Raw genomic sequence first — 19,662 nt, forward strand, 5'->3', positions numbered from 1 at the left:
TTTTTACTAGTAAAAAGCCAGTAAAAACTCTAAAGCAAAAAAATTTTAAGCCTAAAAAAGAATGAAGAGTTTTGAGTCAAAAGTTATTTACTAGTAAAAATCCTATAAATCTTTCAAAGCCAAGAAAAGTGTTAAGCCAGTAGAAAATTTCAATAAGAGCTAAAAATTTTAGTGTCGGAAGATTTTTTGCTTTTTACTATACAATGTAAAACTTGTAAAAAGTACAAGTGACCAGTAGAAATTTTAAGCCAAATAATGTTAAACCCGTAAAAATAAAGAAAAGTTTTTGAATCGAAAAATGTTGACTAACAAAAAGCCATTAAAAATTTTAAAGCCAAAATTATAAGCCAGCAAAACATACGAAAAGTTTTCGAGTTAAGGATTATTTACTAGTAACAAGCCAGCATATATTTTAAAGTAAAAAAGGATAAGCCGACAAAAAGGACGAGAAGTTTTTGAATTTTGGACCAGCAAAAACATTAAAGCCAAAACATTTAAGTCAGCAAAAAAAAAGTTTATGAGTAAACATGTAAACAAGTAAACTCTCTGGTCCATATATGTGCAAGACAAAGAAGGCAAGAAAAAAACATAATTGGATGTAACAGAGTACTGGACTTACATGTAACACAGCAACTGGTGTTTACTACTAACCGGATTTTTTCTCTGAAATCCAGGAATATCAACAATGTCAGCTTCTGTCAATTGTAAAACTTCTGGGTTATTAGCGAAATAACTCATTGGGTGTAATGTTGTAAATGGCTTTCCACGAGTATGAAATAATTGTTCTGAACCAGACTGAAAAAAAGTTTAGAGAAAATTTATGCTAAAAGGCTATAATATATCTGTTGGTATAGTGTGTAGGTGAGATGAGCCCATGATTTCACAAATCCTCCATTCGACTGGAGTTCCCGGGGACTTATCGCTGCCCAGGAGACTTGAAAATAAGTTTATACTCCCTGACGTGCACCGGTGGAAACCATTGATTTTCTTAAGGCCATTATAATTTCAAAATTTAAATAACAGGGACAAACTAAACGCACATTATCCCTGAATGGTAAATACATTTGAAGAAAACTGGAAATTCTTAGAAGAAGGTAAGGGGCTTGAATGGATCGACAGGTTGCACAGCTGCAGAGGACTGCGGAGGACTGCAGAGGTAAAGAGGACTGCGCACAGCTGCGTTGGTCTAAGGTGGGTTGGTGCTACAGCTAGTTTTAACAGTAGCAATAGTACCGTGAGTGGACCTTGGTTTGGTTGTTTGTTTACATTATTTGTGTGTTTTGCTATTACTTGGCAGCCTTTTGAATTTGCTTGAATACAACCGTCCTGGTGATAAAAGTGAAAAAAAAAGACAAAGAAACCTTTCCAAGGCTTTCTGTTAATATTATCATTTACTATCATACTACACAATCAATACTAGGGTACAGTCTTCAAAAAAAGATACTCTTTCAAGGCTGACTGTTTGCACAACTATTTTCTGGCAGGCCAAAATATAAATGCTCGTTTTTCGCTAGTTTTTTTTTTATTACTTGGTAGCTTCTGAGTTTAGTTTGAATGCACTACCCTGCTAATAATCAGAAAAAACGGACAAAAAGAAGCTTTTCTAAGGCTTTCTAGTTACACAATTACACACTGGCAGGCTAAAATACAAATAATAGCGTAAGGCGTCAGTGGGTGGATCTCTGCTAGTTTTTTTTCTATATTGAACAACCATTTTGATACAGCTTTAGATAGGCTTTAGGATTCATATCCTTACATCAATATAAATACGTTGCTGATGCAGAGGCTTAGTTGACATCATTACCCTGGTTATAATACAAAAAAGAAAGTCTTTCTAAGACTTTCTACACTGTATGGTCTTAAGTCTGGCATTCCACTTTAAGCCACTATGAACTCACTCGTTCAAAAATTTAGTTTTAATTTGCTATGAAGTTATTTCATTAGTTGATCATAAACTAACCCATAATCATTAAAGGAAGTTTACTATTTTCTCCCCAAACTTAATTTGAAAAAAAAAAATAAAGTCCTCAGGGCTTTTAACAACTCAAAAAACACTTTGAGCTTGAATGTTGAATAAATCGAGACTAACCAAAACTTAGCTTTTAGAAAATAATCGTAAAGGGAGTAAGTTTTATGTGTGTATTAAAAAAAAGAAAAATTCTGATGGAACTGAAGAGCAAAATGGAAACTTAAAACGAATAAGAATTATTGTTTCCAGTCCATCCAACGAATACCTATAAAATTTACTTGTATTTGTACTTTTGCGGGTCAGACGTGGACACCTCACCCGGCATCTAGAAGACTACGTATGGTTGACTCCCATTTGTCGCGATCTTGCGCCAGCTCTTCAGCAGACAGGAGCCAGCAGCTCTCCCACTTTCTGCCAAACCTTTGAAATCCGCCAATGAGGTCGAGGTCATTTTTGGCAGCTATCCACCAACTCTTCACTTGACCACCAGATCACCTGTGCTAATCTGGCAACGGGGCATCTAGAAGCACTTGCTTTATGATGCAGTCATTGGGTGTTCTAAGGATATGGCCAAGCCAAGGCAGTCTCCTCTGTTTGACAGTCGTGGCAGCGGGCTCGATGTTAAAACAGCGGTGGCACACATCACCCTTTGAGATTCGGTCTGAGTATCGAATTCCTCGGACTTTTCGTAGACAACTGTGGTCAAAGACTTCCATATTATGGAGATGAAGCGCCTTCAGTGGCCAAGTTTCGAGTGCACAGAAGAGAACAGACCTAACAGCGGCTTCATAGTCATAAGTTTTTGTCTTCATGCAGATCTCCAGCCGGTTCCACAAATGGTGGCTGAGATGTGAGAAGATGGCTTGGGCCTTGTTGATTCTGTTCTGTACGTCAAGGTCACAGCCTCCGCGAGGGTCTATTATTGAGCGAAGATAGGTAAAGCTATTGGATTTTTCTAATTTTGTCCGTAAAACACAAGGTGATAATCCCACTGTATATTTAGGTCTATGACTTTAGTTTTGACCGTGTTGATCTTCATACCCAGTAGCTAAAATAAATGTGCTATTTCTTTTACATCGCTTAGGCAGTTGCTGCTTCAGCAGCATGAGTGTCAATCTCATCCGCGTAGTCCTTGCCAGACACATTAATGCCCAATCTCATAACAACACAATCAAAACTCAAGAGTTCTCTTTCTAGAATTAAGTCTATACAGCAGTTAAACACAAAAGGGGACAATATGCATCCCTGTTTTACACTGCTTTCCCCATTGAAGGGCTCAGTTTCTTCGCCCAGCACTCTGCAGTCAATTTGCAATGCTCTGCAAATTGCAGACAAATGCAAGTAGGCCTTCAACAGCTCTATGAATTCAACCAGCATACCATCTTCCACCATGCCAAAGGTTTCCGCGGGTTAAAGAGTCTAAAGCAGCCACAAAATCAAGGAACATGTTAATTATGGGGAGGTTGCAGCGTTCGCACTGTTGGACAATAAGACAAAGAGTGAAGATCTGGTCAGTGCACCCTCTCCCTCTTCGAAATCTACACTGACTTTCAAGTGTCAGTTTATCCCTTGTTTCCTCGAAATTTTTAAGCAAAATCATCGCGAATACTTTGGTAGACATATCCATGAACGATATAACTCGGCAGTTGCGGCTGTCACATTTTTAACCCTTTTCAAATACTGGGATTATTACTGACACATTCGAATCAGACAAGAAAATCTTCTTCTCCCGTGTCAGACTGAAGAGGGTTTCTAGTTGCTTCTTCGTTTCGACGTGTGGTGAGGCTTGTAGACCTCAGGAGGAAGACCATCTTCCTCCAGGTGAATTATTGTTTTTTAGCCATTTGATAGCGTTTAGTATCTGTGAAGCTGAATGTGGTGCCATGTCGATTTCATATGGTGATCCTTCAGCTGTTGGTGGCAGCATCGGTGTTGCATCTTGCCCATCTGTATTTGGATTAAGCAGGCCTCAAAAGTGATTCTTCCAGTAATAAAGTTTACCTTGTACGTCAGGGATCACACTTCCTTGAGCGGCTTTTAAGGGACCAGCAATAGATCGCATTTTTCCCATAATTTCTTTGAGGGTTTCTAAACATCCATCTCATGTAATTGTTTTTGGCTACTTTTTCCATCTCCAAAGCATCCTCATCCCAAGATTGTTGGCAGTCTTGACGTAAGCTGGTTTTAACCTGTTTATGTGGCAACTTTTTTTTTTATACTGCGATTGATGCGTTTGATGCCTGTCGCCTAGCCTCTATTAGCTTTACAGTTTTCTTTGAGACATAATTTTTCCTCGTCTATGCAGGAACAAAGCCGATAAATTCAGCGGCCACCATTTCACTGCTATTCTGGAATTGTTTCCGTCGAGTGATAAGGTCTTCATTACAGTCTGTTAAGCCTGCGAACTGGTTCTGTAACTTCAGGCAAAAGTCTTCTTTCACTGTTTGGATTTCCAGTTTCTCCACGTTAAACTTCCTATCTGGGGGTTGTCTTCTCCTCGCACTCAACTTCAGGAGTATTTTCGCACCTACAAGCGTATGATCTCTTCCAGATTTTGACCCCGTGCACGTCCCTCTGTATGCTCGACAATTAATGACTGAGTAAAGCCAACGCTAACGGATCAATATAAGGTAAATTTGGGCAGCTGTGGAGCCATCATTTGAGCGCCAAGTTATCCTTTGAGAGTGTTTGTGTTGGAACATGGTGTTGGTGATGGTAAGGTTATGAGATCTCACGAACTTGAGTAGTCTATCCCCATTGGAGCACCACTGGCCGTATGTGTGTTGCCGAATAATATCGCGAACATTGGAGTCTATTGGGCTAACATGGGACTTCCGATAACCAGTTAAAATTAGGAAGTCTCGTTTGGAGCATTTCTGCATTATAATCTCCAGATCAGTGTAGAAGGAGTCCTCAGGATCCGTTGCCACTCTCGTTGGTACATACACAGGAATGATAGAGATGTTGGATAATCTTTCTTTAAGTCGTAGTCTGGCTATTCTTGGATTCAATAGATCCCATGCAAGACTCAATGGTCACCTGATCCATCATACGCAGCCGAGTTGAGGAATAAGTACGATTTATCAGAGTCATGGACTGGTATGGTTTCTTCAGACACTCCGTTCCATCTTGTCTCTGATAGACAGCGAACGTTTGCTTCGTAACGATTCATTTCCATAGCCATCACTAGCCTTATTGAATCCCGCTTCGCCGATCTCATATTCCAGCTATAAACTTGGAATCCATCCTTCTGTAGATTTATTTCACAGGGAATAGCTTGCCCACTTGTCAATCTCACCGCTATTCCAGGGAGCGGAATCGCATCCTTTGAAACCGGGGATGCCATAGCAGGCACAAAATTTCTGGGAATATTCATTTCTTCATAGATGTTTCATGGGAATTTATTGAATCGACGGGTCCCCTCCCCCGTCGGCCCCTCCTCCTTTCTCAACACTGGCTCAGGAACGGCTATGGCGGGTCCCAAAACTACTTATAAAACTACCGCCAGTCAATTGATTGATAACATTTACCTATATTTGTCAGACTATGCTCAACTAGCACTTAACTGAAAACATAAAACAATTTAGGAATTTTAATCAGTATAATTATAAAGGGCTTTACAAAGTTCTTCAACAGCAGAAAAAGAAATCATTTTAGAATATTTTTACATGGTTTGAATTTACCCAGTCTTACTTACTTCTGCTTGATGAATACAGCCCAACCAATTGCTCACTTTTTGATTTTATAACTTATATTTCATAATTAATTTGTAGAAAAGTCCAATCTGAAGATGTTTTCGTGGTATTAGGACTATAAACTAACTTTAAAAACTCGTATCATAACCTGAAGTTTTTGCGACAATGGACGGAAATACATGGATTTCTGGACCTAAAATTATGGCTCATCAGATCATAATTGCGAGTAATACTGAAGAATATTTCAACAGCTTAAAAATTGTAATATTAGCTACTGATATAACGGCTGATGACACAAATAAATTGCCTTTAAATTATATTAAACATAATAAGATAGTAAATACAATAAATATAACCAAAATTTTGAAACATAGTTAAATAATAAATTCGTCCTTTATTGTCGTCAGCTCTTTAAAGACTTTTCAGTAGCTAAAATAGTTTTCATATTTTTGCTTGAGTTTCCAAGAAAATCTAAATTTAGTTGCAGAAGTTAAATAAAATTTAAGCATCCTAAGAATTGCCAAATCGGTTGGTGAAAGTGTAATGAAATTCTTACAAATTAGTCTGTTATTTCCTGCAGGAAATTTAAAGACTTTTTCACTCCAAAGACAGCATTCTTGCCTTTTTGCGTGGGTCTTGTGATTTCAGTAAAGTGCTAGTTTCAGTAAAATAAAGGGCTTTAGTAAACTTTTTCAGTAAGATATTAGTAGAGTGCTAACTTAAATATAAATATTGGATGTCCTCATTAATTTTTGCTTTTCTTTACGGTCGGACAAATATTAAAGAATCACTTTAGCAGGAAGATATACTAGATTATATGTGAATGTTTCTTTAACTAGCCGAAGTTCACAGATCAGCCTAGCCCAGGCTAAAAACATTAGTAATAATATGTATGTATATATATATATATATATATATATATATATATATATATATATATATATATATATATATATATATGTATATATATATATATATATATATGTATATATATATAAATATATATATATATATATATATATATATATATATATATATATATATATATATATATATATATATATAAATATATATATATATATACAGTTATTTTAAAGTGTTGCGAATTGTGTGTTTTAACTTTCCTTCTTCTCATTTATCCATCTTGACATTAATTAAGGTAAGATACCACTTTCTGGAAAAAGAAATCGAAGCTTTTAATCTTATAGTCTATTTTCTTCAGCACGGAACGTTCTAGGTGAACTCCACATATAATAATTTAGCCATCTAAAGATTGCTTAAATTTTCTATTCTGAGGCCAGATTTTCATTTGACTCCCAAAGATACTGTACATTTAGTCCAGTACTGAATACACCTGAAGAAATGAGTAGGCTACCAAATTAGTACTGTCACACCCTATTACAGCGGAGAATTCCTATTAGGAGGAAAAAAGGTGGGGATTATTTTCGCGCTGGTAAAGGTATGATTATTAAATATATTTAGACAAATCCGTCAAGTCAAACTGACAAAAAATAAAATCTTAAGATTCTAGGCATACCCTACTTTCCATGTACTGGGTTCACCACTCTCTTATTTAATCCCCATTATCAGCTAGCCCTACTGAATTGATGGGCACAACTTACCAAGACAACCAGAGGTTTTTTATTTACCCTAATTTCAGAAATCATTAAATGTGATGGGAGCGGGATTACCATACGTATTGCTTGTGCTGGAAAAAGTTCAATAAGTTAGGGAATGTTTATAGAAACTCAATTTACTCCACGAAACTTAAACTGCGCCACTTTAACAGAAACATTCTCTTCGTCCTGATGTATTGATGCAAATCATGAGTTGAATGAATGGAAAATTAGGGAAGTTGAGAATAACTATCTCAGAAGTATCCTTGACATTCACTGGACAGACAGGCTCACCTTTATCTTGAAAAGACCTTTATCTTGACCTTTACCACCTTTACCTTTATCTTGAAAAGACGATAAACAAACTTGTGACAGATCGAACCAAAAGCAGTTGATGACATTAGTGAGAAAACATCGTTTAAATGGGCAAATGCGGCCATGGCAGTTGGTGTTGGGTCCCTCTTGAAATCATAAGACGCGGATTTCAAAGAGTGGCAGCTGGATGTTACCTTGAGATAAATGCTACGCTATCAAGGTTGTCCATGGAACATCTTTGGCTCATAGCACGGGAGAGTTGTCACAAAAAGGTACCTTTGTCATCTTATGGCTCAGCCAGCCTAAGTCTAAGAGAGTAATATCAAACACTATTTAAACGAAATTTCCCCTCCTGGGTAGTGACTCCACCTTTTGTATTCATAGGTAGAGGGGGGGGGATGTATATGTCTTTTGAATACGTGACTTTTCCCGAGGAATCTCATAATTTTACCTGCATTTATTTTCAATAAAGTTTCGTCTATTCTTATCACTTTTTTCAAAGGTGCATACCTACTCCAAACATCTCGACTGTCACAGATAAAAGTCGTATCTGGCATTTTCAAGCTTTAGAAATAATGACGATAAATCGTATGTTGAGTTGCCCTCAAAGAGAGAATCAACAGGGCAATGTGTGCTCTTATCCCCCTTTTGAGAACGGCTTAGCGAACATTTTAAGGCAATTACCTCAGAAGTATGATAATGTCAGATACAACCTCAAGGCGTAACAGCAGCAATATATTGCTCCAAGTAATAAAGAACAAGAGTCGATTCCTCCTTTTTCCCATGCATTTATCTAAAAGACATCGCACTGAAAGTTAGATAAATTGTTTGCACTTTTTTGAAGGTGTATACTTAGTACGAAAATCATCGTTGACACCTCTAAAGGTTGGATCAGGCATTTTCAAACTTTTGAAATAAATACAGATAACCGTTTGTTGATTTGCCATCAAAGGGAAGATAAGCACGACAAAGTGTGTCCTGATTCCCCTTTAGAGAACAGCTTAGCAAACGGGTTAAGGCAATTGCCTCAGTAGTACGACAATATGAAATACAGCCTTTAGATGTAGCACCAGAGATATATTGCCCCAAGCTATGGAAGATTGGAGAGTAAATTCAGCCCCGACCCGGCATATTTTTCTAAGAGATATCTCACTAAAAGTTAGAAAATTTGAGTTAAAAAACTAGAAAATCAGTTTAGAAAATGATATCCGAAGAACTGCAACCAAAAAGATTAATGCATTAAAATTATGAAGATCAAAAGAAAACCTTATAGCTGTTGTGCTCATCACCAATTGCAACTTGCGGAAAAAGACTGCTGCACAAAATGAGTTTTAATACCAACAATTCCTTGAAGTTGGTCGTGGAGGCACCAAAGAGGAGAGCCTGAAAAAAAGAAACCATTTAAAGAATCTTCTTCAGTATCCAAGGTTCTAGGCAAGTACGCATTAGGAAAAAAAGTACAAAACGAGGAAAAAAACAAAAGGAAAGTACAAAGAAAAGAAAACAAACAAAAGGAAAGTGCAAAACAAGATTAAGAGAGGAATAGGTGTGGCAAATACTGCCTTTAACAGACTTACACAAATTTGAAGGTCGAAAAAGTACTCTCAACCATTGAAGCTACGGCTCCTCAACAGTGATATACTTTCTTTTCTGTTATATGCTAACGAGTGCTAGGAAATCGGCGTAAAAATAGGAAGAAGAGAGACAACGTTCGAAAATATGTGCTTGAGGCATCACTAACGACAAAAATTCACCAACACAAAGTTTTGTCAGAGAAATGGCTAGCCAGTTATTTCTGAAGCGGTGAATAAGAAAAGATTAAGTTATCTTGGTTACGTCTGTTAGATCAAGAAGTCAATAATCTCACAAAAAGTGCAGGAACGGCAGCCATGTGGCGTCAACAGAAAGGGAGACCGAAAAAACAACTCAGGCGCAGATAGAGCTATATTTCCGATGCGCCAATATTTCACTCAAACCCTGGTCGGATGATGTCGTTGCTGCAGCAACCATGCAAGATGTCTAAAGAGGCTTCGTCGATGTCCTATGGGCTACTTATGGCCCAGGAGAAACTAATTTTTAAGTAAATTCTAACTACACGTATAATCGTTTATGTATTAATGGATTTATGAAATTTTCTATTTGGAGGTCGAATTTCAAAAATATTCCCGAACATTAAAAAAAAAATCTAAATATTCCATTATAGCGTCAATGCTTATTAATTTGAGCCTTAAGCCGGCATTAAGGCTTTTCTTAATTTTACTTTGTACCCTTATATATATCAATATTACTTCTATTACTACCACAAACAACTCAATACAGCCCCAAGCCACCTGAGGCCCAAACACCTGCACATGTTCCTCCTCTGTCCTAATCTATTCAAAGATTCACTGTTTACCCCCCATCCCATGAAGTGAGAATTTTTGGAATTCTTCCTTGTGATCCTACGGAATTCTACGTCCCCATTTGGGGGACGGATATGGCCCCAAATGAATCGCCAAAAAGCACAATCTTGGGCAATCTGGCAAATTCATCCGTAAGACGTAGCCTAGTGGCAGCTTTCTTTCATTATAGCCTAAGAAAGTGGGATCGAACCACACGTTTTGGAAAAAGATAACTGTTTGAAATACGGTCAGTCAAACAAGCACCTATGATTATCCTTATTCCAAACAAGAAAAAAAAGAATAAATAATAAATGGTCTTTCATTTAGAAGAAATGCAAGTGCATTTTTGGCAAATGGCGTTTCATTTGAAGAATAAATAAATTTGAAGAATAATAAATGACCTATTTGATGTTCTTTTGCTTTTAAATAATATTATTATATTTTAGATTTATAAGTTGTCAATAACTTATTCTTGGCAGTGCGACAAGTAGCTCAATTTAATAAAAAGCTTATAAGTTGACTTAGGTTGAGAGTCAACATAATTAAATGACAAGCTAATTAATTGACTCAGGTTGAGTCAACTGGCACGGATGGGTTAGGTTGACATCAGGTTGAGCGTTTTTAGATGATAAGCTTATCAATTGACTCAGATTAACTCAACTGATAATGTTGAGTCAGGCTGATATCAGGTTGAGTCAATATAATTAAATCACAAGCTTTTCAATTGACTCCGGTCGAGACAGATTGACATCAAATTGAGTCAATTTAATTAAATGACAAGCTTATCAATCGACTCAAGCTGATTCAATTGATAAGGTTGAATAAGTTTGATATCAGGTTGAGTCAATATAATCAAATAACAAGCTTATAAATTCACTCAGGTCGAACCAACTCAACCAAAATTATACAGGGCTGACTCAGTTTCATGTACAAAATAAAATTTCCAGCCACAGAGTAATAGTCATTTCAAAGTTCTTAAAACCTATTGGCTGAAATTAGTACATTAATAAGGCTTAAGATACATATGTATGACATTTTGAGTTTCAAAGTAGAAAAGATATGCTGAATCGACCATCAACTGACTGAATACATGAAATCAACTGAATAATGAACATATGACTCGAGTTATTGGTCTATTAGAAATTACAACGTCATTGATCAATCAATAATGATTTTACATTTTTTACGTGAAATCGTAAAAAAAGGTGCCGTATACGCAGAATGTCGTAGTTCAAGCAACTTATCTTGTTTTTCAAGCCAATAGATTTTCCTCGTTATCTTAGCCAAGGGACGATAGGTTTCCTATAAAGGGGTTTTGGTCAAGGCGATTCTAATAGTGTAGTTCTTGTTTTGACCTGACACTATTTTCAGGAGCTATACGCTATTACATTTCTTTGTATTGGACGTCATTGTCTCTTACTAGGTTGAAAGCTACCGCTACAACCCGGATATAGATGATGTCATAATATAGCATTCTTCTACTTACATAATATATGGTTCTAATACGACTATGATGACATTCAGTATCTAGTATATGGAAATGCAGTTCTTTTTAAAAATATTAATTTTATTATTTTTTGTTAACTACAAAAGCACGTAGATGTGACAAATTCCTTTAAAATGAACCATAAAACATTGATCTATCATGTTCCTGTGCCCAGCTAGCTCGGGAGAAGAAAAAGAAGAAAAAAAACTGCCGTCAATGCAAAATACCATTATAATAAGAAATTTCTTTGTTTCCCCAGCCAGATGGAAGGACACGACAGGTGCCTTCTTAGCCATGGCAAATATTTTTTTCGCAAGAGACCGGTCTAAATGGAGGCACCATGTAGAATCACTCTCGACGCCGGAAGCATTTCGGCAGGAACATTAAGTCAAGTCAAGTATGTCAAGATACAAAGAGAGCCACTGGGTTGCGGTAACTGTTAATCAAGAATTAATTATCGATAATATGATTAATATTGTACATTTTAATACTAAACAACTTCGGTCCTTACATATATTGTTCTTTCCTAGGTTCGGCCGTATGTGATGAAACTTACATAGTCTCCATTTATAACGAACCACATCGACCGTCTTGTAAACCTCCTCCCCCAACAATTACTGCATTTTACAAAAATATTTATATAAGCTTCTTATAATGGTAGAAGTTCTTTGTAAAAATATTGATTTTATTTTGAACATTTTTTTGTTAATTACAAAAGCACATAAATATGACAATGTCCTAACGTTAATCACATGAGCCAATACCGTGTTATAGAAAAATGGAGTTCTCCGTGAAAAATTTATTTTATTTAAAAATTATAGGTTTTTAACCGCATCAATTTTCTTGAAAATGAACCATTTAAACAATCCTCTACGAAATTTTAGTGCCAAGCAATCTGAGCGAGAAAAAGAAAAGAAAAGAGAAAGAAAGAAAGAAAAAAAGATACCGTATATGCAGAATATCGTGGTTGCAGCCACTTTTTTTAATTTTCAAGCCAACATATTTTCCTTGTTTTTCAGGCCAAGGTACGACAAGTACTCAATATGAGGGTTCCGGACAAGGCGGTTCTAATAGTGAACTTCTTGTTTTCACGTGACTCTACTTTTGGGAGTTATGGGTTATTACATTTCTAAGTATTAGACGTGATCGTCTCTTACTAGGTTACTAGCTACCCCTGCAGCCCGAATATATATCTAATAATATGTTGTAATACACTAGAGGAAATATTCCTTCGTTCTAACAAAATAAAAATGGCATTTGAATAATTGAACTATTATTATACGAGCCAACTACCCAGCGATAATAACGAATTCCTTCAATAGTTTTTTATATTGGCATCATATAACTTATGCATGCAAAAAACTGAGATAGTCAAGAATAATAATATTACGTGCCCAGTCAACCAAAAAATAACATATAACCCAATAAAAAAGCAATTGGCAATGAGAGTGGATCTATTCCGGTTACGTCAATCACGTATCTACAACATTTGCTTATTCTACCCACCAAATTTCGTCCCGATCACTCCCCTCTAAGCGTTTTCCAAGATTTCCGGTTCCTCCCTCCAACGTAACCAGATTTGGTCAGGATTTAAAATAAGAGCTCTGAGACATATGAAATAACAAATTTCATTAAGATCTGGTCACCCGTTCGCAAGTTAAAACACTTCAAGTTTTCTAACTTTTCCGAATAACCCCCCCCCCCAGATCCCCCAAAGAGAGCAGATTCAGTCCGGTTATGTCGTATCTAGGACTTGTGCTTATTCTTACCACCAAGTTTCATCCCAATTTCTCCACTTTAAGCGTTTTACAAGATTTCCCGTTTCCCCCTCCAGCTCTCCCAAATATCACCGGATACGGTCGAGATTTAATATAAGAGTTTTGAGACACGAGGTCCTTCTAAATATTAAATTTCGTTAACATCCGATTATCCATTCATAAGTTAAAAATACCTCATTTTTTGGAATTTGTTCTCTTCCTCCAGCCCCCCTTAGATGATCAAATTGGGAAAACGACTGTTATCAAGTCCATTTGTGCAAGCCCGTGACACACCTACTAATTTTCATCTTCCTAGCACGTTCAGAAGAACCGAATTCGCCAAAGCACAGGAAATCCCCTGCCCCCCGCCCAACACCCCCAATGAGAGCGAACTCGGTACAGTTATGTCAATAACGTATCTAGAGCTTGTGCTTATTTTTCTCATCAAGTTTCATCCCGATCTCTCCACTCTAAGCGTTTTCCAAGATTTCCGTTTCCTACCCCCCTCCACCCAATATGTCCCCAGATCGGAGTAAAAATGAAAATGGAGCATCTGAGACATAAGATCTTTCTATATATCAAGTTTCATTATGATCCGATCACCAATTTTTAAGATAAAGATACCTCGATTTTCACGTTTTCCAAAATTTCCGTTTCCCCCTCCAACTCCCCCCAATGTCACCAAATCTGGTCAGAATTTTAAATAAGAACTCTAAGCACAAGACCCGTCTAGATATCAAACTTCATTAAGATGTGATCACCCGTCCATAAGTCAAAAATTCCAAATTTTTTCTAATTTTTCGATTTAACCCCCTCCCACAACTCCCCCTAAAAGAGCCACTCCGGTCTGGTTATTTCAATCACGTATTTAGGACTTGTGCTTATCCTTCCAGTCAAGTACCTTCACAATCTCTTAACTCTAAGCGTTTTCCAAGATTTGAAGTTTCCTCCAACTCCCCCCAATGTCACCAGATCCGGTCAGGATTTAAAATAAAACCTCTGAGACACGAAGTCCTTCCAAAAATCAAATTTCATTAGTATCCAATCACCCATTCTTAAGTAAAAAATACCTCATATTTTCTAATTTTTTCGAATTAGGTCCCCCCAAATCCCCCAAAGAGAGCGGATTATGTCAATCACATATCTAGGACTTGTGCTTGTTCTTCCCACCAAGTTTCATTCCCGATCTCTCCACTCCAAGCGTTTTCCAAGATTTCCAGTTATACCCTCCCCCCCAACTCCCCCCAATGACACTGAATCCCGTCGGGACTTAAAATAACAGGTCTGAGTTACGATGTCCTTCTAAATATAAAATTTCATAAAGATCCAATCACTCGTTCGTAAATAAAAAACACTTCATTTTTTCTAATTTTCCTAATTACCCCCTCCCACCAACTCCCCTAAAGAGGACAAATCCGTCCAAGTTTTTTCAATAACGTATCTAAGACTTATGCTTATTCTTCCCACCATGTTTCATCCCGATCCCTCCACTCTAAGCGTTTTCCAAAATTTCTGGTTTCTCCCTCCAACTCCCCCAAATGTCAACAGATCCAGTCAGGATTTAAAACAAGAGCTCGAGACACGATATCCTTCTAAATATCAAATTTCATTAAGATCCGATCAGCCGTTCGTAAGTTAAAAATACCTGATTTTTTTTAATTTTTTCAAATTAACCGTCCTCCCACTCCCTCTCAGATGGTTGAATCGGGGAACCGACTGTTTTTAATTTAATCTGGTCTGGTCCCTGATACGCCTGTCAAAGTTCACCGTCCTGGCTTATCTGGAAGTGCCCTAACTAGCAAAACCAGACCGATAGACCGACAGAAATTGCGATTGCTATATGTCACTTGGTAAATACCAAGTGCCATAAAAACAAATTTCAGAGCTCCTTTTTACTACACCTATCCCTATTTCCAACAAGCTCTGCGCAACTTTCACTGCATCTTTAATTTTTTTTTGTGCTTCCTGATATCACATCCAATTCTGAAAAAAAGTAATAGGCTTGCTCTCTCTTAATCCCCCCCTCTTTTCTTGACCTTCTTCTGTAAGATGGTTTAAAATTATTTAAAAAAGAGTCAAAAACTTTACATTATTTAGTAAACTTTTCAATATTTATTTTTGACCACCTTACCCCCGCCCCCAAATATTGAGATACTTTTGATTTTTTTGATAATTTTTTATTCCATATAATTCGTCAGCTATTTACACTAGTCCCTAATACACCCAACCCTTAATAAATATCTACATATGTGGTTGAGTGGAGATGATGAAAATTTCTTCTTTTCTTTAATTAATAAGAACAGCTTTTTAAGTTTTGTAGTAAAAATTGCTAAGCGAGGAAAAAGCTAGATGTCCTTTTGAACCTAGCATCACTGAACCAAATCAACTTAATTAACTTTGTGTAACATTTAATCAACCAACCTTAACTTTTTCAGTATCATTCCGCAAGCGGAACTCTACATCTCTGATATCTATCTGTGACTCTGCTTCTTCTTCCTCGTCAGGATCTTCACCCGAATTTAACTCCAGAATTTTACGTTTCTTGGGAGCAGTTTGATGATACTCCCTCTTTATTCCTTTTAACTGTTTAACTTCACCTAATCGTATTTGTCTTTCCGATCCTGATAGTTCTTCTTTGGGAGCCTCCACTAGGCCAGAGTCCTAGATATAAGCAAAATTTCATTAACAAGTTTTCAGTTCAAGTCGAAAGGACGGTGAAGATGAAATCTGATTATTTGAATTAGTTAAGTGGAAACTAACAGAGTCAAACACATCTAAAAAAAAAGATTTTTTTTCATGGATAAGACTTCAATATGTGGTTATGCAGCTTTTGGTAGTAACAGGCAACACCTTTGAAAAAAAAGAAGCGTGGGTGAAAAATCAGCAAAAAAAGCTAAAAGCGGATGGTACCAAACTGTTTAAGAAGACACAAATTTCCTTTCAAGGTGTAGATACATTTGAAAATAAACTGAATTAAATAAATGATATTCACTGGACGAAAACCTTATCAAATTTGAGTAATTAATTTCATTTTCACAATTTAACCTGGCAACACTGACAAAGTGTAAAAAAACTATGAATCTTAGAAACCGTTATTTTAATCAATAAAATACCTAGGATTAGTCTAGGAGGCAATAAATGCTTTTACTCTAACGTTCTCGATGTTTTTGGTGATGTTCTAGATGTCTCTTTACATTATATATCAGTGAATCCATTTTATAACACATTCCTAGCAAAACAGTGGTGTTTAATTAGAAAACTTAGACAGAAAATCTAGAGACAGAGGACTAAAGAAATAATTACCAGTAACTAATCTTTTTGAGACTAGGTTCAATCAATAAAGGATATGTAATCGCTTCGCGGACCTCACCAGTTCGCGGACCAGAGCCATTAATCAACAGAGGGAATGTTTAACTTTAGAATTTTTGCTCAAACAGTATTTTAGGTAAAATCTTCCAATTTTTATCCAGGTCCCCCTTCTAGACAAAAGTATGGTTAGTTTCCGACTACTATAGCAAAGTACATCTCTTGAATATGTTAGCCTAAATTACAGTGTATATATGCGTAAATTCAAATTTGAATACAATATGACTTCATACTAAATGTGTTGTGTGAAATTCACTGCTAATTTCGCCCCTTTTCCCCAAGAAACCAAATATTTTTAAGACGTTTCTATTAAATTTCAAGAACCCCCCATAAAAAAAGAAACAAACAAACAAAGTACTCACAAAAGAACGCACCCCCACTGACGCGTCACGCTTGCATTGCTACGGGTGGAAAAACAGTCTTAGGTTATTCCTTAGACTCATATCATTATCAAGTAAAGGGAAAAACACTATATTTTAAAAATAAGTGTTTTTAAATTAGTTTAGTAATTAGTTTTAATCAGTGTTATTGGTTATACACTTATTCTCGTACCGTTTATCCAAAAAGAATAAGATCTAACATAAATGACTCGGAATAATCACCTTGCCCCTCCCAAGCTAACCATAGCTCTAAGACCTAAACATGGTTTCTATAAATAAAACTTAAACGCTAGGGTAACATCTAACTACCTACATAAAAACAAAATGTCAGTAATAACAGAAATAGTAACAATAGTAAAAAGTAAAGAAGATTTAGCAACAAGAATAATAATGTAAATAATTGGAGTTATGTAAATAAACAATAAGGCTTGCGGCTCAAAGAGATAATGCCAAAAGAAAGTGTGCCGAGAAATCACAAGAACAGCGTCAAAATTACCGCCTGGCATTCAGGTACAGTCCAGTCGATGATTATAGCTTGAATAGATGTGTTCAAATCGGGGTCTAAGATTTGTGCCTATTGCAAGGCCTTGAAATTTAATGGAGAAACAATGGGAATGTGTTGCGCCTCAGGAAAAGTGAAACTTCCTCAACTGGCTGCACCAACAGAGCCATTGAAGAATTTATGACGTTACAGACTGGGACACAGATGACGACCAGGACACAGGGTATATAAATGACGACCGGGACATTCTAAGAGAAATTACAGACCGAGACACCGGGACACAAATGACGACTGGAACACCGGGACACAGGGAATATAAATGACGACCGTGACACAGGGACACAACTACAACGGGGACGCCGGAAGAGCACAGGGGGGGGGGGGAAGTATATAAATGACGACGGGGACACAGGGAATATTCGATTAGCAATCACCATCAACAAAGCTCAAGGGCAATCATTAGAAAAATGCGTATAGATCTGAATACGGATTGTTTTCCCATGGACAATTATATGCTGCATGTTCAAGAGTCGGTAAACTTGACAATCTATTTATATGCACAGACAATGGGACAGCAAAGAATGTTGTATATTCGCAAGTTTTACGTAGTTAAAAACATATATATATATATATATATATATATATATATCTATATATATAAAAATAAGTTGTCTGTGGATGGATGGATGGATGGATGTGTGGATGGATGTGTCAGGTGACGTCACCTGAAAAAACTGGATCAGGTGACGTCAAAACTGAAAAAACTAAAAAAAGGCAAAAACTACAAAAAAAAACTAAAAACTAATAAAAAAAATAAAAAAGCTAAAAAACTAAAAAAACTATAAAGGTAAAAACCAATAAAAAACTAAAAAAAAAACTGAAAAAACTAAAAAAAGGCAAAAACTACAAAAAAAAACTAAAAATTTAATAAAAAAAAGTAAAAAAGCTAAAAAACTAAAAAAACTAAAAAAACTAAAAAAAGGTAAAAAACTAAAAAAAAATAAAAAATAAAAAAAAACTAAAAAAAAGGAAAAAACTGAAAAATAAGCTAAAATAAAGGTAAAAACCAATAAAAAACTAAAAAAAAAAGGAAAAAACTAATAAATGACGACACTCAAAGAGAAAGCGACCAGGACAAAAGGAATGTTCGATTAGCAATCAACAAAGCACCGGGACACAGGGAGTATAAATGACGACCAGGACATAAGTAAAAAAAAAAAAAACTATCTATATATATAAAAATAAGTTGTCTGTGGATCTGTGGATCGTGGATCAGGTGACGTCACCTGAAAAAACTGGATCAGGTGACGTCAAAACTGAAAAAACTAAAAAAAGGCAAAAACTACAAAAAAACTAAAAACTAATAAAAAAAATAAAAAAGCTAAAAAACTAAAAAAACTAAAAAAAGGCAAAAACTACAAAAAAAACTAAAAACTAATAAAAAAGCTAAAAAACTAAAAAAACTAAAAAAAAGGCAAAAACTACAAAAAAACTAAAAACTAATAAAAAAATAAAAAAGCTAAAAAACTAAAAAAACTAAAAAAACTAAAAAAAGGTAAAAAACTAAAAAAACTAAAAACTAAAAAAAACTAAAAAAGGTAAAAACTAAAAGAACTAAAAAATAAAAAAATAAATGACGACACTCAAAGAGAAAGCGACCAGGACAAAAGGAATGTTCGATTAGCAATCAACAAAGCACCGGGACACAGGGAGTATAAATGACGACCAGGACACAAGTAAAAAAAAAATTAACAAAACTAAAAAGAAGGTAAAAACTACAAAAAAACTAAAAAGAAAAAAAAACTAAAAACTAATAAAAAAACTAAAAAATCTAAAAATCTAAATAAACTAAAAAAGAAAAAAAAGGAAAAAAATAAAGGAGAAAAACAAAACTAAAAAACGAATGTATATACAGACCGGTACACCGGGATACAAATGACGACCGGGACACAGGGAATATAAATGACGACCGGGACACAGGGACACAACTACAACGGGGACACCGGGGGAAACAGGGGGATATAAATGACGACCGGGACAAAAAAACTAAAAAGAAAAAAAAACTAAAAACTAATAAAAAAACTAAAAAATCTAAAAATCTAAATAAGCTAAAAAAGAAAAAAAAAGGAAAAAAATAAAGGAGAAAAACAAAACTAAAAAACGAATGTATATACAGACCGGGACACCGGGATACA

At 35.8% G+C, this 19,662-nt stretch overlaps 1 protein-coding gene across 2 annotated transcripts in view; it reads right to left on the minus strand.

Moving 5' to 3' along the window:
* Window positions 1–19,662, minus strand: part of LOC136037873 (probable ATP-dependent RNA helicase DHX34) — a 291,716-nt gene that overhangs the window by 18,644 nt on the left and 253,410 nt on the right. For both annotated transcript variants that reach the window (XM_065720723.1, XM_065720724.1), the window contains exons 13-15: window positions 15,641–15,880; window positions 8,862–8,978; window positions 620–795 (exon numbers count right to left, since the gene is read on the minus strand). In XM_065720723.1, the coding sequence (XP_065576795.1) occupies window positions 620–795; window positions 8,862–8,978; window positions 15,641–15,880 (533 nt within the window). The remainder of the gene's footprint in view (window positions 1–619; window positions 796–8,861; window positions 8,979–15,640; window positions 15,881–19,662) is intronic.

Source organism: Artemia franciscana, chromosome 17, assembly GCF_032884065.1.
Source record: "Artemia franciscana chromosome 17, ASM3288406v1, whole genome shotgun sequence".
Lineage (NCBI taxonomy): Eukaryota > Metazoa > Arthropoda > Branchiopoda > Anostraca > Artemiidae > Artemia > Artemia franciscana.